This window comes from Amblyomma maculatum, chromosome 3 (assembly GCF_055883805.1).
Source record: "Amblyomma maculatum isolate TAMU_Amacu chromosome 3, ASM5588380v1, whole genome shotgun sequence".
Classification (NCBI taxonomy): domain Eukaryota; kingdom Metazoa; phylum Arthropoda; class Arachnida; order Ixodida; family Ixodidae; genus Amblyomma; species Amblyomma maculatum.
In genome coordinates this window covers 220,768,973-220,791,373 of record NC_139346.1, presented here as the reverse complement: position 1 = coordinate 220,791,373, position 22,401 = coordinate 220,768,973, and the positions used below count along the sequence as shown (strand labels likewise).

General features: G+C 43.5%; 1 protein-coding gene across 2 annotated transcripts in view; it reads left to right on the top strand.

Moving 5' to 3' along the window:
- Positions 1-22,401, top strand: part of ND-23 (NADH dehydrogenase (ubiquinone) 23 kDa subunit) — an 81,601-nt gene that overhangs the window by 3,756 nt on the left and 55,444 nt on the right. The window contains exons 2-3 of one of the 2 annotated variants that reach the window (XM_084599663.1): positions 21,282-21,326; positions 21,743-21,898. In XM_084599663.1, coding sequence (XP_084455789.1) covers positions 21,293-21,326; positions 21,743-21,898 — 190 coding nt within the window. In that variant the 5' untranslated portion in view covers positions 21,282-21,292. The remainder of the gene's footprint in view (positions 1-21,281; positions 21,327-21,742; positions 21,899-22,401) is intronic. The other variant, XM_084599665.1, reaches the window with a different exon arrangement.

The following is a 22,401-nucleotide window of genomic DNA, read 5'->3' as shown; positions in this document are numbered from 1 at the left end:
TCGTTTGCATCGAAAGCAGCCGCCAGCGATCGGGTTTGGACATGGGTACTCCGGCACAGTAATCTAGCATCTTAACCACTGCACTACCGCAGTGGGGCTATTGTGACAACCATAGTTTCTGTTTGTGTGCAGCTTGTTTATTTTTTTTATTTATATTTTTTTTTTGTTTTTTTTCTGGCACAGTGTGACATTTAAAAAATTATTTGAAATAAAGAGGTCTTTGGCGCCATTCACACGATTCTGCTGCTTCTACTATAGTTTTCTGTTTATGAGAGTAGTAGCGAAGTCTCTTGAAGACAATTTTACTAGCTCTCAGTTCAGCGCAGATGATGAATCAGTCAAATGTCAGCCTCGGACTTCAGGTAGTGGCCAAGAAAAGCTTAGTTTCAATCTCTGATCACACTTGGTCAGTTACACATGCTCATTTTGTGTTCCCACTGTTCTGTTTCCATTCGCTGGGTTTCAGCAGTAATGAAAGCTTGGTACTACTTGATATGGCTTCTCCAGAACTTCAAGTGTGGAACTTCTTCAAGCAAATTCAGTGGAGTTTGAACACCAAGCTTCTATTGCAGATTTTGAAATTTAATGGCAAAATCTCCCACCTTCTGGAAAACATGTCACCAAATAATTCAGTCATAAATCCTGAAAGGTTTGGAAATGCCAATACTATAAACTGTAAAATGAGTGGAACAAGGCCGAGCATAAAAATGGGTGTTTTCAGCAACTTAGCTATATTTCTGAGAGAACAGCACACCTTCAAAATGAACTTCAGAACCTAAACTAGTAATAAGAGGCAGTGCAGCATATTTTTAGTATTCTGAATTATTTTTCTTGCTGTCTTATTTTGATATTCATGCCCCCTTTTCTTTCACTTTTTGGATTTTTTTCTGCAAATTTCGGAGAAAAAGTTTTTTATGCTATGTATAAAGCCAAAACAAAAACATGGGCATTTATTTAATTGAGCATCTAAATACTTGCATTTTAGTATTATCTAATAGCAAGATTGTGTAAATATTTCATTTAATAAACAAATTGCATGGTGCTGAAGGAGTTGAGGCAAAAAAAAAAGCTTCATTTGCAAGCTGTAGTTCAAGAAATGACCATTTTTCTGCCTTTTGTATATCCTCAAGATTTTATTACAATTTCTTGATTTTATATTCATGTTTGACAATACTTTGTGAATATTTTACCCAGTGCTGAGAATTTATCTTATGTATTATGCTTATATTCATAATATTCACGTGTCTAGAGGGCATTTAAATAGCTGTATTTTAACTGGGTCATGTGCGTCATGTACAGAAAGTGTGATCAGAAATTGTCATCAAGAAACGTCCTTCATACTGGAACTTGCGTGTGAAGAGCTCTGGCAGGTGCGTGCTCTGTTGCCGCGTTGCAGAGAGGAGGAAAGGAGGCATCCTGGCTGTGCAAACCGCTGCAGAGAGGTGACAAAGAGGGTAATGGCAACCCCATGCATACGCGGGCCACTTATGCGCTTATTCACAGGACCTCGGAGGATGGGCGTGTGGTATTCGATCTGTCATTTGACGTGCGTAACTATAAGGCTGCATTCCCTGCACCGTACTTATTAGTCACATATTCTAATTCTGGTGCCGGGTTGTGTTCGCCTTAGCGATCTTAGAGCTCTTAAACACTTCCTACTCTTTGTAGGTTGCAGCAAAGTTCTTTAAAGACTTCATTTATAAAATAGCAAGGTGCATGTATGCGATCAAGGATCTTTGAGGGAAGCTGCAGATGGGAGCTGTTGACGCTACCATGCTATACTCTTAAAGACAGATCTCAAGTGTCTCCTAAATTTTTATAACAAAACGAACATCCGCACAGTGTTTGCTGGAGATGCTTACAACCCTGCTGTCCTGTCCGAAGACAGGGGTACATGCATTACTGCCCGCCATATGCAAGGCCAGCCACAATTAAACATTCGTTACCAGAGTAACATGATTGCCTGGCTTTTTTGTGTGTTCACTTCCTTAGCATACTGTAGCATAGTCATAGTAGTGTGCACCTTTCCAATAAGTGGTCACGGGGTGTCGCCATATTACCTGCTGGACTGCTTTGTGCATTTGGTGCTAGCACAGTGGAAGCAGAGCCGGTTTGCAGCAGTCCAGAGAGGAGGAGCGAACAATATGGTGGCACCGAGTAACTTATTGGAAAGGTGTATATAGATTGCTTGTTCCTGCAAGATGCGAGTTAAACTGCTCTCATACGAACAGTTTCGATCCTCATTGAACTGGATCTACATTTAACTCATTGTAGATTGAGGTTGTCACACGGCAACTGTCAAGTGCAGTTGAGCTCGAGCCTGCTTGACTCAAGGTTGCTTCCTCAATCGCTCTCGAGATTTCAAGCACACTCAAAAGCGGTCATTGACACCCTCGTCATCAACGAGCTCTAAAACTTGAAAAATGAATAAATGCAATAGAACTGCACATAATAACACATAAATGTATTAAAAGGCATGATAGAACATTCGTAGAATGGCTAATTTTATAATATTGACACCGTAGTCTACTGCCAGTGGAAGCTAAGGTGGCGTTCTCTTCGACTGCGTCAATGTGGAAACTGTGGAGTGGAAGAGAAACTGCACTGTAGCACTTGACCGCTGGGAAGATAGGTTAGATGACCTGAGGCGCCAAAAGCGGAATGCTGCTGTGTACACTGAAATCGTGCAATCATTACCCCAATCTTAAATTTCCTTTTGAGACTCATTGCGACTGACAGCAGACGACGGACCACGTAGGAAATTTCTCAATGCTGACTGAAAACGCTCGTGTAGCACCGGATGCTTCAATCCTTCTTGAAAGCCTGAATGCAGATTGAGTTCAATGAGGATCGGAAGTGTTTGTGTGACAGAGGGATTAGTGTAGCGCTGCTAAAGCTTTGTGTTAGCTGGTGTGCACAAGTTGGGTGGCCAAGCTGTGTTAAATGGTCTTACAATGCATATTTAGAAAACAAAACAGGGCAGCCCGAACGGTTTATTCAACTTCTCAGATTATTTGGCATTACACACATTGTCTTGAAAGCAGTCCACAATATGGCCAGCACAACTTATGTCCTTGCTTATTTCAGATTGTTCATTTAAGAGAGCTAACATATTCAAGGGCTACTGACCAGGCTGACATTTTAACCAAGCCCGATAAGGCGTTGGACATGGTCTCTGCGAAATACTGCAGCGATGCACACACTGGAAAGCAACAAAATGCAAACCAAAGCTCTCATGGTCCTTTTAAAGCAGCCAAACCTTCTCATCCTTTGCGCTGGCCATCGAACTTTGTCGATGAGGTACCCACAGATACTGCATCCATTGGTTTCTCTCTGACTGATGGGCGAGGGGTGTCACTTGGTCTGCTGATGTCACGCACTTTTTTGTCTTGCATTTCGTTTTCACTCATGCATACACTCACACAAGAAAGAAGGCTTTTAGTTTCTTGCCCTTGTCTATGCATGCTTCAGCGTGTTCTGTGCACTGTGCTATTCATACACCAACGGCTGGACTCAAGTGGCAGCGGCGCGCACTTTCATACAGCCTGCGCATTCGCCGCAGATATAATGGCAGCTCTTCTAAGCAAGCAGTGCTCTCTTCCCCGTGAAGTTAGTGCAGGATTTACCCAACCCTGGCCACTCGCTTCTGTGGCGGCGCCCGGTGCGCACCTGCGTTCGCGCCTTCAAGCGTTCAGTTTACGGAGTGAGCGAAATACTTAGAGAAATTATGTAGTCTCAATTTTGTGTGCGCAAAAGCGGTGCAGTGTAGGCTCAGGCAACAGTATTATTTTGATCGTAGTAATACTTACTTTGTCTTATTTCTTACAGTGCGCAACATGTGCTAATTACCGTCTGAATACAACAGTGATTTGGGTTATCAGTCTGCAGTAAGGCAAGTAGCAGCATACTATTGTAAGGTCAGTCCCATTATGCTGCACAAAAGCTGATTTTTTTCTTCCTGCTGTAACTTTGTTTCCTTCATGATATGAGGGGAACTGTCAAAAATGCATTGACATGGCTACAGAAGCACAGAATTTATCACATGAACATTTTCGGCCTCTCGGGCCTGTTCTGCCAGGCCTGTTACAATTAGTGGCCGAGCAAGGAGGAGTACCTGTTTTGCCTACATGCATTATTTCAAATGATATGCCAGTGTGACGGCATCTTTTCGCTTTTGGGCACATTTCTGTCTGCTTCTGCACATGTACCAAAATTTCGGGCACCTTCACGTGTCTGCAAGTCAGGCTGGTCGTTGACCTGTTTTAAGTTGTTAGTGCAAATTAAAAAAAAAGGTAACCTGCTCTTATTGCACTTTTTGTGCACTTTGAACAGCGCATTCACTGTAACTGCTTTTCCTGTTCTGAGGCGTGCGCAGCATCGCCTCGAAATAACAGGAGACATTCATCACCATCCTCATATAAGGATAGGATAGTAGGAAAGCCTTCCGACCCTTGTCTTTGCCTGCCACCTATGTTGCTAAACTCTGCGGCTAGTTTGTAACGAAGCTAACTTCATGACAATAGTTGAGCTTCTCGGCCGCAGTGTGCTTTTGGTATTTCTTTCGGTCCGGACCCATACGTATGTTTTCTGCCACACATTTGAACTTTATTTCCTCTGAACGACGTGCCCACGCCTGCAAGTTTGAAAAACTTGCAGTGTTTCCTTTCATCAATTTCCGAGTGATGGAGAACTCTGTTCCAATAATTTAGCTATATTTTATGAGAGTTTTTCTCTGGTTTTGGCTCTTCGGCAAGATGCTGATACACAGCCAGAGCCTGTAAGGATGGCTCACGGCCGGCACACCTATCATATATAACTCTCAGTACAGCGGCAAAAATCACTGCAGGTCGCTCTGAACGCTCAAGTTCATGACATCTCGTTGGCAAGAATCACAACCGGGTGAAAGTGCAGGCTTGGCCAGCCTCCGCTTTTTTTTTTTTTCCAGCTTGTTGCACACCAAATGACGGCATCACTGAGTAGACGCGTCAATGCCACACAGTGCCACGATTTCGCAGCTGTAGCAGACAGGAAGCACCCTCCATGCGTAGGTCGTAAAGAGCGCACCGTCGCCACTCGAATCCAGCCATGGTACACCGTGCATAACCATAATACAGAAAACACAGAACATCCATACATGCACGGGCTTGGTTTCCTAAGAAAGGCCAGAGGCCTCGCACCTATGCTTCGGCCACCCATTGAGCTCAGCCTCTCCCCCTCCTCCTCCTTATTGGCATTGTAGCTGGATGAGCCAAAGCTCACTTCTCAACCTTCAAACAAAGGTCACTGGTGGTGCTTGGGTAGCAGAAAGCAAGAAAAGAAACAGCTGAGGCGGTAGCGTTTTGATGGAAGGCAGAAAGCAAGGCACCCGTGTTTGTGCAATGTCAGTGCACCTTAAAGAAAGAACTCCAGGTGGTCGGAATTATCGGGGCCCTTCACTATGGCGTCTATCATACCTGAGTCTCTTTTGGACGTTAAACCTCACAAACCAACCAGCAAGAAAAAAAAGAATGCCTGTAATAGTCGGGGCCATAATGACTGCATTTGATGCATTCTTGTAGCTGTTTTTACCCAGCACAGGGCAGCGTTTTCATTTTGTTGACCGAACCAACATGGCGGGCATAGTTTCTCAAAGCACTAAGAGATGGCGCTCCACATTTCGCGTATTTAGGGAGCCTACATGTACCAGCCCTACGCGTATTGTCTCTTGTGGAGGCTAGTCAACCAGGGAGGAGGGAGGGACTCTTTGGTGATGGAAGGGAAGGAGAGAAACATACCGGTTTTGATGGTTGTAGCTCTGTTATTAACGAGTCTGCTGCAAAAGTATTTTTGGCCACCGCGCATTCTGAAGGCGCTGCCTCATAGACAGCTGGTTTGAACACATTTTTGAATCTAGGGTGGTTCATAAACAAGTTCAGTTTATGGAATCGCACCTGAAAACGAAAGGAATGATTGAAGCAGGAGAAATGATAGCACCTTAAAATAGAAACAAAGGGTGGATGGGTTTTAAGATGCTTTGCAGCTGTTTTCCACTTGCCCAAAGGCAGTGCAGAGTTTTGGCCGGTGTGCAATGAGCAGTTGGGCGCATGGTTTTGCTGATGGCATGGCAGCTACGTGCTGGTTGGTGACATTTTATACACAAGGTCTTGTAGACTTTGTGTCTAGTTGGAAAAAAAGAGTATTGTAGCAAATGAGCATTATGCTGAAATAATTTTGTGAGTAGCTTCAAAGAGCAGCCTTTTTTAAAAAATGGCTGCTTTTCATGAAAACATGGCATTAGATTTTTGCTTTTCTAGATGGGGTTTTAAATTTTGTTTTGATGGTTTCTTGCAATCTTTTGCTTGTTCTTCACGACAAATGTATTTACTTCATAGCTTGCAATAAAATGCTTTCATTGCAAATAAGCATTCCTTGTGTGTCGTGCTCTTTGGTCTCATTATTTTGAACTGTAGTAGCCATGACAATCGGAAAACATTTGGGTGAACAGCATTGCATCATGTCTACATTATATTCCTGTAGAAAAAGAGAACGGGCATTGCAGTTGATGTCGATGAGACTGAAATCGACATTTGTTTCAGCTAAACTGTTTCCTCGATTTCGAATCTGGTTTGGGCTATTGCATGTCTAAGGCCCCAGCCAAATTTTGCCCACTGCCTCAATAACAGCACATGCTCAAGGACCTAAAGAAACTACAAGATGAAAGTTTATTTTTCAACCCTTTGTGATGAGAGCAACTTTACAACAGGTAGAGGTATTGACATAGCACACAGGGATCGGGAATGCCAAAACCTAATGCGGTCTATGAAAGACGGCAAGCATGGGAAAGAGCTAATTAATTTTGACTGCTTGGTGTCCTTTTTATATGCACTGACATTGTGTAGCCCACAGGTGTCTTTACATCTTGCCTCTGCCAAAATGTAGCCATGTATTTAATCTTAAAACCTTAGGATTAGCAGTCGAATGCATAGCCACAAAGTCACTGCTGCACATAGGTAGGAAGGTTTCGGACGTAGGAAGGGAGTAATGTTTTTAAGCCAGGTTGAATCTGAACCATGAGAAACATTTTCCCAAGAGCAAAAAGAGGTGAATGTAAATTTGAAAGGTGCTGTATATACAATGTAATAAAAGGCAGCTTGCTATCATGTGATCATTTGAAAGGCTGAAAAGTGGATATTAAAGCATTAGTTTAAAATACCTAAGCAAAGGACAGTGCAGCAGGTTATAGAAAGTAAAATAATATGGAAAACCTTCACAAACACAGATGTGGATTAAAGTACAGTTTCAAGGTAATCATAACAAGGAAGTAGTAATCAGCTATTATTGAAATGAGCAGGCCCTATTTGCCCTGGGCAGGTGGCGTCCTTGGTCCAAAAAGGTGAGGGCATAAGCAGGTCCTCATCTGATGGTTTGTGTGGGTGGTACTTCTTTGCTGCCGCAACACCATACCATATGACACAGAGTGCTGGGCATCTTGCAGTAGAGTACCTGCAGTTGAGATTGCAGCACATGGTGCACATCTTTGAGTATGAAGATGCAGAAAACTGAAAAGAAGCATTAGAGAGGGACATGTGATCCAGGAAATAGGGCTTTTCAGCTAATCGATTAGGTTTCGAGGGAGTGAAACAAGTAAGGGATACCAGACACTGGGATGAAGAGATAATGTCGGCAAATGAGCCAAGGTTAGCGGCTGCAGCTAACGCATGAAGCAGCGATGATTGCAGACATTAATTCCCTTCAGCATACCTAATGCAGGCAGTGATGATGAATCAAAACTGTGTTGCCAATTTATGAAATAACTATAGATATGTAACTGCACTGTGGGAAGCCCACTTAGCCTCTTGATTTTTCTTCCAAGTTTTTGTTATGAATGGACAGAGTGAAAATGCGCAAAGGAAATAAATGCCAGACTAGGAATAAGTGTAGTCCTTCATTGAATGGCTCTAGTGTCGCATTGCTGAACTGTGGTTTAAAAGTTACTTGTGGCGAGATAAATGAGTCATACAGCCTCTAGGAGGCTTGCAAGAGAGCTGAACTGAGAAGAGAGAACAGCAGAGACTTGTGCGAGCACCGTACAACCAGCCGGTTCAAATGGCGCGCCGTTGCAACGGTTGAGTGACAGCGCTGCAGGTGGCGAAAACGTCCAATGTCAACAAAAATTAATTCAGTAAAAGGAAACCTTTAGATAATTAAAATTGGCACTTGTAGTTTATGCGTCACCACCTCCTTTGTTTAACTGAAACTGTATAGTTTCATTTGCAACAATTTTAGATACGATGGTGCGTGCGCCATTATCATCATCATCGCCCCTCCGCTAAATTATTTTGAGTTGCGGCGCGTTACATGAAACGTTTTAAAAAAATGTTTGACGCGTTATTGACTCTAGTTATTCTCCTTCCAGTGCTTTGCGGACCCTGTGTTGCGCTTTATCTATTTGTTGTTAATGCTAACGAACCATAAAATGGCTGTGTTCTGTGTTTATACAGCACAGGCGACGCACTTCGCACGGTGAGCATCACTTTGGTAAGTCGAATAGAAAGCCAGCTGATTGCTCTTTGGAAGGAAATGAGTTACATAATATATTGATTTGTGGAACATTAACGTACTCGAGTGCCATGTTGGTAAGCATGGTGCCTGCGCTAGAACCGCGATTCTTCCGCGAATCGCTGTGTGAAATTAGCTGGGAACGATTTGTTTCGGGACGTTTAACTATGAACATTGCAGCAAGGTTACTTTCTTGCTGCACTTGAGGTTGTCTGAGCGAAGTTCTGAGCTTGCCTGCGCAGAACTAAATAAAGCGCTCCGCTGAAAGTGTTTAGGCATAATGACTACAGAGACATCGAAGGCTTACGTTTGTGTCAGAAGTGCTTTGAATTAATTTTTAGTGTGAATGTGAGGCATGTAGCTTTCCCCTAGCAGTCGTAAGATCACCGAGGCCGACGTCAGTTTTGCACTTGCATCGGACGCGCCTTTTCAGCACATGCTGCATGTATGCGCCTGTTGTTGCTTTTATGTATGATGACTGTGGTAATAGTTTGCAGACTAGCTGAATATAGAACTGTGTCTCAAGTGTGTTGACCGCTTCTTAATAGTGTGTAATGTTGATTGACTAGAAATTAAGCTTCGCTTTTTTTTTTTTTTTTGGCAAATGATGAGGGCCTAACACGCTGTCCGTCAGTCCCGAGACGAGTGGTACGCTGTACAGCAAAGTAAATGTACTGCATTACCGAACGGGGTCACGTACTCGTTAGCTATGATTTTTATTTTTATAACTGTAGTGCACAACGTAGATGTAATGTGCGATCGCTTGGTTCTTTCCTAGTGTATTCTTGTAAAACAAATAAACTGGTCAGAACAGCATAGAGATGTGGCTTTAGGGAATGCATCGAAACAGGCTTGCCAAATGGTTTGCCTCTGTTCTCATTCTTGCTCAGATCCAAAGGCAGTACATTTCATTTATCAACTTAATTTTTTTTTGTAATTTCAGTGTTTGACTTTACAGTAGTTGTCTGCATGTTAGGTAATCTGCCCAAGTACAGATGACTTGCAGCACTGTCACATTCTTGGTGGACCAGAGCCATGGACGAACCCTGTTTGCCTGCCTAGCCTGCTACTAGCTACCTGCCCCATGGAAGATACATATACCTGATTTACTATCATGGAGTATGTGCGACAGCCACCTGATAGCTCGCAGCTGCAGCCATGTTTTTATGTTCTACACCTGTGCACTGCAGTGTAACGCTCTATCACGCATTTTAAAAAGGACAGTATTTAATGGCTACATTTTCATCTACAATAATCTGTCACGGTTCCATCCACCAAGGCTGCACGACATTCATATGTGCCCTAGTGAGGCTCAGAGGAGTTTTGAAAATTCTTGTGCAGTATTGTTGAATTATTACTTACAAAATATTGTCCAGTGAACCAGTTTTAACTGTGAATGTATTTATTTTTTCTAAATTACTACCCACGCAATGTTGTTATTACGGCATTGTGAATGCACAAGATTGTTAGTCTGCTAGAGTTTCCAGTTTGTACAACCCATAGCCATTTAAACAAGAATTGCAATGGTGGCGCTGAAGGGCAGCACTTATCTGCGAGATGGCTGATGCATTGTGAGGGCACCAGACATTCCCCTCATCATCTGCGGCGACTGTCATCGATACTACGAAATCACAGTGGTTGCCAGTGTTCACGTGCGAACTGCTCGGGGTCGCAGTCAACAATTTCAAGCCACTACAAAAAGTGTTAATTGCATTGATTACATCTTTGCATGACAGCCGATGTATCCAGCATGAACTATGTCTTACTACAGGTACCATATGCCATTACTTGCTGTACTGTACGACAGCACAGAGCACATGTGTGATTAGTGGGGTAAATAAAATAAATAAATACTGTCTCCACTGGGAATCAAACCTCCATCCCTTGTATTCCTCACATACTGTACTTTGTTTATGGCAATAGAACATGAGTCAACACAGATGCATTCTTGCAGTGGAATTATCTAGGCATAGCACTGCTAATTTTTGTTCTAATGTGGCACCTTTTATGGAGTTCACCGATTTTTTTTTTTTTTTTGCATCGTTCCTATAATAAACACATAAAAACCCTGCAGCACTATGAAAATTTGCCCGGAGCATTCAACTCGTGCTACAGTATGTGCAGTAAAGCTACCTTTGTCTTTGTGTGCAAAATGAAATTTTTTACGAAAGATTTACATTTTGCATGCTGATTTGATCAGAATATATTGGTTTTGAACATGATTGGAAGAGGCTTTTCAATACCCGAGCTGTTTCATGTGCATGGTTGTTAACTACCATGCTGAACTTTGTAGTCAAGTACAATATGTGCATAGTGCCTATATGCATACAATATATGCATAGAGGCATGTAGAGTGATTGTTTAGGTGTACTGTAATTATCAGGCTGTGCTAGTATCGTTACAGCTATGATATAAAAATTCGCATCAGGTTTGTAGAACTTGTATTGTGAACAGTGGTTATATGGTGTCTGTGTATTTTATTTTAGCATAGCAGTGATATTGGTGCAAGTTCTGTCAAGTTTGGTTTTGTTTTGATTTTAACTTTGCTTATTGCCACTTATGGACAGCCTTATCACACAGCGCTATTCAGGTTCTATTAGTGTCGAAGATCATTCATTTCACTTTCTTTAATAGACACTGAGGGTTCACTGACACATACGCCACCAAATTTTTTTGTTTCAACTGCTTCAATTGTTTTCCTTCCCACTGGTGTTGTACATTTTCACAAAAATTTGCTTTCAAAGTGAAGTTGTTGACTTTCTTCCAAGTTATGTGATATGCTGTGAAAAATGACATGCGTGTCATGAAACTTGTTCCAGATTTTTTGATCGCATTCTGCATGTACAAGTTTTTTCAACCTTCTATGAATGCTTTGTCTCAAAAATATTAAGTATTCAGGCTTGGATTAGGTTGCATTCTGGGTTCTGTTGTGCCGGGTAGCAGCTCAGCAGTCAGATTCTTTTACTGGACTTGCCTGAGAGTACGAGTTGTGTGAAGCCTGCACACAGACCCATATCATGCCATTTGACGCAATTTTTACGCTCGACCGCCGTCAGTTTAGAAAAGGACTGTATTGGGTTACTACGACAAACATTACCCCAGCTTGTTTTAGGCGGAAAAAAAAAAAAGTTTGTGCCATGGTCGCCATCTTGCATGTTCTCATACACTTTAATTTCAAATTTGTAAAATTTGCTGTTCTCATCGTAGTTGTTCCAACAATACCCCAAGTTTCCCAGAAGTAAAGGAACCCAAGAAAATTGTTTTGGAGATTACAGAATATAAGCCATGCCAGAATAAAATTCTCAAGTTGAGAAAATTTGCTTTTTGCAGCATTTACAGCTGTAAAATACAGAGTAAGGTGGTTCTAGTAAATATATGACGTGTATTAAGAAAAAGTACCACTCGGTGGCATTTATTTTGGGAAGTTAAATCACAGCACTCAGTTCCTTGCTCGCATACAGCCGCCCAAATCTTCAACTAGACTGCACAACGCCCACTTTCAACAGTGATGCTGTTTAAGCTGGAGGTTGTTTCATCTATTGTGCGCAGCTTAATGTGTTCGCAGTAATGTCACCATGACCGGATGTGACATCGTCATGACGTCACATCCAGTCATGTCTAATAACCAGAACTGAGGTTACCACATGACATCATGTCCGGTCATGACCGATGACTTCACCGTGCGATTCACGCATATATGAAGCTACCCTTGCCAGGCATCCAATCCAGGCATCCGTGCTGCGCCTTTCATTTGTCGCTTCCTCAAACGCCCTACCACACAGGAATCAGCAGTGTTTTAAATTGGTTTACAGGAAAGAAAAGGCATAATATCTGTTGCACTTGTCCGCTGACAACAGATAGCCACGATGAGTCTCGAAGTATAATCACGGATAACTTGAGGCAAACAGAAACAGCATCATTGTGTCATCAGTCTTGTACATGACTGCAATCTGCCTTAATTTTTTTCTGTACCCCTGTGCCTTGGCAGGGATTGAACTTGCAGAGAGGTAAAAATAAGGCAAGGCCTTATTTTAGCTTGTATCCTAAGGTCAACATGAATTCCTAGAGGATCACAACTTGTTGAGAAGTGAGGACTGCAGCTTGCCTTTACTACTTTGCACAGATTTACAGTTTCAGAAGTGGTACGAATTATCTGCTACTTGGCTGAAAAGCGGAGCACGCAGCCTGGTTATTTTTGGCAATGGTGGTACTTCCATTATCTTATACATACTCTTTAGCATAGAGTCATGAACTACCACATTATGTGAAAGACTGCCTGACACAAATATAAAGCCTCCCTTAACCTAGCCGTATGAAGTGCTTTTGTGGTCTACGGGTAGCATGTCTGACTTGAAATGCAAGAGTCCTGGAGGGTTCGATTCATTTCACCTACCCATCTGATTCGAGAAGCTTGAGTTGGCAGCTCCTGCCAAATCTGCCATATCATATGATCAAGTGACTTTGCACACCCCTGCCACCAATCAATTCCCGGCTATCACCCACAATTTTTCTTTCACAACCCTGATACCAAATTTTATGGTGAATGGCAGCCTTTAACGCTGTCATATCAACATGTAACCAAAATTTGGTTTCCTTCAAGTGGTGGCTTTAGACAGCTTGTGTTGTTCGCCCCTTTGAGACCTTGATTGGCAGGTGGCAAAGTAGAGACAAGAGGGATGATGAAGAGAAGGTAGGAGGCAGAGGGTGGAGAACGGGTACAATGTGTCGCACTGTGATTTGTAGATTAGGTGGCACAACCCGCTTGCATGGTCGTAACCCATCAGCTGCATTGAGAACAGCAATGCTAACTCCTAGCTCTTACTCCCCTGCACAGATCGTATTCATTGTCTATACTTTTTCTTGGACAAGTTCTTCTGAATATCTCGTAGGAGGTCACTGTTAAGATTTTTGCACGGCCCCTGAAGGCTAGGTATTGCTGCAAAGCACCTTCTACAGAAAACGGAAACATAGAATGACCATCTTGTTCAGCTTGTTTCTGCAATGGGCACAAAACTGGACTTCATTCCACTCGTGAAATATGGAGGAGCCTCTATGACCGGTTATCATTGTACAGTAGAACCCTGCTATAGTAAAGTGAAACTGAAGCCCCATCATAGCAGTGCTTTTGGTAAAACTAGGTTATACTAAACAACGTCTGGCCGTGGCGTCGACTTCTCACGAAATGTCATTGCTGCACACGCATTACATGGAATCACGAGGAAATTTTTTCTTAAAAAAAAAAATAAGTAGTGCTTTTTTTTTTTTATGGTTTTACCGCTAGGCTCATCAGCACTGAGAAGAAGCCAACTTTAAGGCCTTGGAGCCGTGAGGGAAAGCATGCAGCACGTAGCGGGAAAAATGTAAAGCTGACCAAACACAAAAAGAAGACGGCCGGTCACTTAAAAATAGAGTAAAAGTGCAGCAAGAAAAAGGGAAGTGAAGAAACGGCCGAACATTCACACAACACTGTTCAGCACGAAGGAGTAGTGGCAAGAATTGGAGGCGTGGCTTGTGAGGTTTTGCAGTGCTGGACTGTCGCGCATTTTTCATCTATTGCCTCTTAAAAGATGGAAACAGCGGAAGATGATGCTGCGCTCACGCAATGCTTTGGTTCTCAGCTGGAATCAAGCTCGGCTGTATTTGTATCCATGTTGCATTCATGCTAAACAGGTACTTCTACAAGCTGTAAAAGAAAAAAAAAAATGAAAAAGGAAATGGCACAGAGATGATAAGAGAGAGATGGAAGGCATTTTAGAGCGTTCTTTTCATAAAGCAACAAGATGTGCTTAGTAAGCAGACTTTAATTACGAGATAGTATCTTCAGGACCGTGTCATCACTAACAACTGATATAGTAAGATTTTGGCCGGTCCCGGTGACTTTACTGTAATGGGGTTCTACTGTACTTATCAGTTCGCAAAGAGCACTTCCTGGCAGAAGGGCAGCTCAACACTGTTAATGTGGAAAAGCACTCACCACTCTGCTTGTGCTCAAACTGAAACCCACATCTGAATTTGATTATGCTTCCTGCAGGAACGACCTTTAGTCTGCATCTCAAGTGAGCATGCGGGGTATCTTGATGCTTATTTTTATTTTCTGTAACCGCAACCTCGAGCAGACTAATTCGCCAAAGCTGGCAGCGCTGGTTATGTATACGTTTGCTGCTGGCTCAAGCCTGCACTGCAGTGAAGTGCAGGCACAGAGCAACGCTAGAGAAGAGCACGGGCGTTCAAATTGCGAAACTTTTCTGCCCCAGTCAAAAAGAATTCCATTTAAGCTTCCGGGAAAAAAAAAAAATGCTAGAGTGGCCCTGCGCAATATAATACCAGCTAGTACCACATCACTACTCTCTACAGCGACTTTCTGTTAGCTAGTGCCAAGTTACTGTATATCTGGCAGAACCACATGGAATGGTTTGTGGGGTTTAATGTCCCAAAGCGACTCGGGCTATGAGAGACGCTGTAGTGGAGGACTCCGGAAATTTCGACCACCTGGGGTTCTTTAACGTACACTGACATTCCACAGCACACGGTCGCCTTGCCTTTCGCCTCCATTCGAAAAGCGGTCGCCGAGGCCAGGATTCGATCCCGCATCCTTAGGAAGCGCCCTACACTGCGCCATCCCGGCGGGGTAACACATGAATGTGTCATGACAAACACAAAATAACATAAAAGGAACAGCCAAGGTCGCAATGAGCGACTGCAGGTGACAAATGCATCGGTCCCTGGTACTAGTGCTTTTTTAACATCACACTATGCAGCACTGAACTGAATGCTCATACGAGCAAAAAGTAAAAACTCTAGGGGCACTTTGGACCACTAAAGAGCAATGAGGTGAAAGCCTTTATTGCATGGTGGTCTGATGCCCTCCACTATGGCACCTCCTTCCTCGTTTTCATTATGGCTCGGTTCAGGTGTTCGCGGAGAAGTGTGAGATACGCCTTTTCTTTCCTGTAAACCAATTTGAAATGCTGCTGATGCTTGCTGTACTGCGTCTGCTTTTGTATGCTGTGTCATGTGGCGTTAGAGCAAACGCCAAATGAAAGGTGCTGCACTGACGACTGGATCAGGTTAACTTTCACATGTGCTCGAGTCGCCTGGTAAAGTCATGACATCATAGTAATCTTTGTCATTATCATCACTGTCACTATCATTATCAATCAGTATCTATCACTAAGTTCTTCACTGGCTACCCTGTATACGCAGTGCCTGGTGTCATCGATAGTACCGGAACTATGGAAGAACGCAAACATTATCCTCATTCATAAGAAAGGGGATGCTAAGAACCTTAAAAATTAGACCAATCAGCTTACTGTCTGTTACGTATAAGGTGTTTACTAAGGTAATCGCTAATAGAATCAGGGCAACCTTAGACTGCAATCAAGCAAAGGATCAAGCAGGGCTTCAGAAACGGTACTCTACTATCGATCATATCCATACCATCAATCAGGTGATAGAAAAATGCTCGGAATATAACCAGCCCTTATACATAGCATTCATTGATTACGAAAAAGCATTTGACTCAGTTGAAACCTCGGCGGTGATGCAGGCATTGCGAAATCAGGGGGTAGACGAGCCGTACGTTGAAGTGCTGGAAGATATATATAGTGGCTGCACAGCAACCATAGTTCTGCATAAAGAAAGTAACAAAGTTCCGATAAAGAAAGGTGTTAGGCAAGGAGACACAATCTCCCCAGTACTATTCACAGCTTGCTTAGAGGAAGTATTCAGAGACTTGGAATGGGAGCAGTGAGGGATAAGGGTAGATGGAGAATACCTCAGTAATTTGCGATTTGCTGATGACATTGCTTTGCTAAGCAACTCGGGGGATGAACTGCAAATAATGATTGATGACCTAGACAGGAAAAGTAGAAAGGTAGGCTTGAAAATCAATATGCAGAAGACTAAGGTAATGTTCAACAGCCTCAGAAAGGAACAGCAGTCTACATTAGGTAGCGAAGTACTGGAAGTAGTAGGCGAATATGTCTACTTTGGACAGGCAGTACCCGCAGATCCGGACCATGAAAAGGAAATAACAAGAAGAACAGGATTGGGATGGAGCGCATTTCGCAAGCACTCGCAGATTATGACTAGCAGCTTATCGTTATCGCTCAAGAGGAAAGTATACAACAGTTGCATCTTACCTGTACTCACCTATGGGGCTGAAACGTGGAGGCTAACCAAGAGAGTTCTACTTAAGTTGAGGACAACCCAGAGGGCTATGGAACGAAAAATGGTAGAGGTAACATTAAGAGAGAGGAAGCGTGCACAGTGGGTCAGAGAAATAACTCAAGTTACCGACATTCTAGTGGAAATTAAGAAGAAATGGACATGGGCCGGACATGTAGTGCGAAGAGAGGATAACCGATGGTCGCTGAGGGTAACAAACTGGATTCCAAGGGAAGGAAAGCGTAGCAGGGTGCGGCAGAAAGTTAGATGGGCGGATTAAGAAGTTCGCAGGGGTGAAGCGGATGCAACCTAGCACAGAACCGGGTTAAGTGGAGAAATATGGGAGAGTGCAATGGGTATAATCAGGCTGATGATGATGAATCCCACAGACTTTCGGTAGAAGCAATGTTAGGTAACCCAAGGGCCGCCTTATACGCCAGCCTAATCATAGCGTCCACCTTGTTTTCCTCCGTCACGTCCATATTCATACAAGGCGTCGCATAAACTGTTCTACTGATCACGAATGCCTGTACCAAATGACTTGACTCCTTTTCCTGCAATCCTCTCTTTAGATTGGAGATTCTTTCAGTGAGCCTCATGGCGGCATTTACCCTATTCTTTAGCTTTCCTAAGGCCTCCTTATTTTTCCTGTTAGTCTGCAAGTACATGTCCTGTTGTAGCGTATCCTCCTCCTCCAATTGTCTGTCTCTACCCCTGGTGACACAGAGTAACATCGCACCAAGTGGTGACACACAAGCGATCTGTATCTGAAGAATGGTGGCAGCTTAGATGAAGAAATGTTCATGTCAGGCCGCATAACAAAAAACACTGAAATTGTGTGATTCAGCAACTTCAGCTACAGATTTTTTTTATCGCACTAGCAGCAAAGAAGCCAGAAGAGTCTGTCAGAAGAAGCTCTGATTTCAGCTTTTAGCGATTCAGGTACTACAACCACCTGTAATGCCAACTAGTGGCCAAAGGTGCACATAGTTTCCGTACCCACTTGCTTTTGAGTATGTACACATGATCGCTGCATGTCCTCAGTTTTATCTCTGTTTAGGAGGGTTTCCACAATCGTTAGCAACGATCTGCTGACACTGGCACACAAGCGTGTAGTTTTCACGTAGATAGGAACCTAGTGTATACTTGAGTGAAGGCTCTCCAGCTTATACAAACTATTTGTAAAAATAAAAATATGATTGTACAGGGATTTTGGGGAAACCTACAGGCTGCTTGTTTTGACGGATGTTTAGAAGAAATGACTAAGTGAAATGCTCAAGTTCATAGGCCTCTTGTTTGTCCAACACGGGCATTGTGAAACTTCACTGGCTGAAGCTGCACTGGAATGAGGACATCTACAGTGGTTTGCCTCCACCAGGAACAATGCTGGGAATCTGCTTCATAGCAGTGCTGGTGCTCCTCAAAGTGGCAGTCCTGTACAATGTAGACCAGCTGCCACAAGTAATGCACCGGTACATCAATCAAGTGCAAAGCCCTCACAGCCACATTAGGCAGTATTTGCATGTAGCTTCCCGAGAAGAGTTCAATAAACAGATATTTAACCTTCGTGGCACACCAGCTCAAATTTTGTCACCCTCTGCAAAATGTGCCAACCATAAACCACAAAAAGTTGACAAATGCACGAAATGAGTTGTGCTATGAGCAAAAGAAGACCGGGCTTAAAAATAATGTTTCTAGCAATTTGGCAAAGTTACGAGAATGGCAAGCCTTCACAATGAACCACATAACACATTGGTTCCTGGTATTTGGCTTCACTGCATTTTATTGGTGTAGTCTGGAGAATAGGAATTTCCAACTCGCAACAACCACCCCATCTTGATACATCAAGGCAACTGCTGCAGACAGATCCGAAGGCATGTCGCCTAGCACACATTACAATAGATGCTGTCAAGAGAATGCAAGAAGTGGCCGATTCCATGCCAAGTTACTTAAGACAATGCCGTGTTTCGGACACCATCACATACAGAGAACTTTTGCTCAGATAACCACAGCTGTGTTACCCCCGCAAGGGTCAAGTGTTGTTGTATATGACAAACTCTTTAATCCATGCCAGGCCTGTTCACATATCAATCTGTTGCTTTAATTCTAAAGGCTGAAAACTAAAGAGGCAAAAAATTGCAGTCGCACATTTGTGCTTCTCCACCTCCCGCCACTGCAAATCATGCGTCCAAAATCACTCTGAATGCTTTCCAAATAATAACATATCAGCAAATGCAAGGGTGACAATACTCCACAACAAGATTAAATACATTGCAAGCAAGATATTTTAAACTTAACTAGGAGCACGCTCTAAACCAGTAGGAGTGAGAGTGTCCATTTGGTCACACCAGTTACAGCTCACTGCACTACTGAGGTAGCGGCGGAATCCAACTGGAGGAGGAAACTCGTACGTCGGCCCCGAGTATTCCTTGCCTCTGTAAATGCAAATAAATGAGAGTAATACAGCAATTACATTTAGTTTGCATAAATTCAGCAAACTCACTCACAGTAGAATTTGATTTGAATAAAGCAAGTGAGAGTGCCTGCCGCAGAAGGAAAAAGGCAGTAACGAGACTAGCAGTCAATGCTAGCACAAATACAAATATTTAGCACACTTGCAAAACACTGAAATAGCAACAAAGAGACTAAGGTAAATCATGTGTGCAGTAAGTGCGGAATATGCTGCGGCTTGCATGGAATTGTAATCAAGAGTGCTTATAGCAGCAACTGCCAAGCTCTTTGACAGGATTACGAGGCACAGTCTTTGTCAAAAGTGTAGAGCCCAGGGGGTCTGCTTCTGGGCCAGTTCCTGCGGCTTGTAATGAATTTCCGGTATTCCAACTTTGTTGATGGCAAGAAGATTTTTGTCCTACCCCTTCAGTGGGAAAGGCCTCAACTAATTCTACATCAGTGCCACTATTCGGCTCAGAAGCGGACCCCCCCCCCCCCCCCCCTTCCCCGGGCTCTACACTTTTGACAAAGGCTGTACATGCAACGGTGCCTCACTCCCCTCAACAAAACGTACCACCTCAGATTAATTATTGCTTTGTTTTCAAATAAGCTGTCCATGGCCTTGACAGAAGCTTGAAGCCAAGCGCTGCCCACTATTTATGGAGGCATTGTTTCTGCTATCATTCCCAGTTTTCTCAAAATGATGACGCTGTTGGAGCAAGCAAAAGATATATATTAGGGAACCCTGCGGTAGCGACATGCAATCGAAGTGTTAAGTCTATATAAACAAGCTCAGCGAGTGCTACCAATGCAGTTATTTTCGTAGTAAAAGGGCAGATACTCTCATGGGCAAGAACCTATGATAGCCGAAGAGTCACCCTCATTGCTGCATGCACCGATGTGAGTACTCGACCAGTGGAACGTGTGAGCATATAAGCACAATAAATTCGTGCGGGTATACGCCCGTATCTTGTAGCAATTTTATGCTGACCAGTAGGCTCGTTTCACTCCGGGGCTCATTTCGCACTGGGCCAGTTTACACTTATACTATCTCTCAGCTAGCCAGCAACTCCCCTTCTTTAGCACTTCGTCGACACTGTAAAGAAGCTGACCTCTTGCACTGCAGCACCACGTATGGGCCGCATAGATAAATACCTTACGACAGTTTTTTGACGGAAGCGCGACCGTTTCTATGGGCCCAGCCACTATCTGCTGAAGCTGCGAGGAAGGCAATAAAACCTCCTGATCATAAACCAGCGCGTTCACGCTGGCGCACCACACCAAAATGCATGCTACTGCCCAAACAAACTAGACCACAAACGAAGAATCTTAAAAAAAAAAAAAAAAAAAAGCAAATTACAAACTTCCGTGACTCTCGACTCACAAATAGTTTCACATCATCTGTAAGTCGCCGCGTACGTCCCAATACCCCAGTGCACCCCGAAGACAACAGCAACCGGCGACTGATCGGTGCACAGCAGCAGGTATGCAACGGTTGTTTCAAGCGCGAAGAAACGGGATCGGCACCATTATGCAGTCTCCACATGCCTTCGCCCGGAGACTGTCGCGTGATTACGCCGCGTCAGTAATTGTGACTACCGCATAGCTGTACTGCCGTGTAAAAACTCGTTAAAAAAGCTGCAAGACGGTAGCAGAACGCCGACAAATGCTTTACCTAGAGCTCGCGGGCATGTACGAAACACCATCATTCGCGTACGACTCACCGTAGTCGGAGGCTGCAGACAGGCCAGGGACAGGACCGAAGGCTACGCTGTTGAATTTAGGGCAACAATCCACAAACTGAATCAGATTTTCACCGAATTTGCATCTATCGGGATGATGCCCCGCAAAGTAAAACAAGCCGACGCATGAAAAGCGACCTAGGGCTCGCAAGGCGCGAGCACCCGTTGCCCGAAAAGCGCGCCAGCTTTTGCTCGGGTGCGGTGGTTCGAAACGGGGTAATTGGCATCTGGGTTTGAGGCTCATTTCCAGAAAAAAGCAAATACTAAAATTTGTTTGACGTCACATCCGTCGAGAGAATCAACGCGTCCTCCTTTCCACTTTGGTTCTGTGCGCGCATGCGCAGTTCACGGAGCCGGCTCTCTGCAAGTTCAGGTGTATCCGAGCGCGACCCAACATGGCTTCGCTGTGCAGACGAAATGTTCCTCTAGGTATGAAAAACAAATTTTTCTTTTTTCCCTGTACATCATGTTTTTCTTCGCGTGTATGGAACGAAATATTCATAAGTATTTACCAAAGTATGCTTCGCAACCCCTTACAATGTGCTCAGTTTGTCATCGCTCAGTTTGTCATCGTTTGAGTCCTCGCTTGCTCGACCTTGTCGTGCACCCGGTATGCTTTCAGTTGCCCTAAGTACCAGATTCGGATCGTGGCATTAAAGCAAAAAATGAAGAGAGAGAGAAAGAGAGACAAGAGCATAAGTTTTTAAAGATTGATTCGTGCCGTTAATGTTGGAACCAAACGCCATCGATGTAGCAGCAGCAATGTATGCTCCAGCACGCAGCCTGTGAAAGTTGTGAAATCTTGGTTCTGAACTGCCCGTGCATTTGTGTAATTTTGAATGAAGCAGTAACCAATGCTGTTTGGAGATGTTCAAGGCCGCTGTCTACTACGAACGCCCGGTTATGCTACAAGCAAGTCCACCCTGCTGAGCCTGGCAACAGCCTTAAGGAGAACGTGGACACGGCAGCGCAAGTTGTCTTTATCACGGAGTTGTTTAGAGGTAGATCCTGAATTATATGCTTGCTTTTGAATTGCAGTCCCTGAATACATTTTTGCTTACTGAACGAATTTTGCATGTTGTAAGCCTTGTGACAAGTGTTTGGATTGTGGCGTAGTTCTTGCTTTGCTACCATTAATGTGGTACCCCTTGCTGCGTTATTAAAATAACACAGACCTCTCGCTAGGAGATCGCTATAGTTATAGTCTTTTCTGGAATTCTTTCCCAACCTTTACCCCGCTCAGTACCTACTTCGACTCTCACTCCTCTTTTATGAACCTACCACAGTGCCTCCCTTATTGATAGCCAGTACATGTGGATTTCAGAAAACAATGGTACACAAGGAAGGCACTCTACTGTTGGACACATTTTTACAGGAAAAATTTTATTCATCATGCACTGTCCTAAAAAAACCGTCATTCATGAATCGCTGTGAAAGTTGGTGCTTGCTGGAAAACTACAGAAATAGAATAACTTTAGGGGCTCATGCTGGTGTGATTTATTTT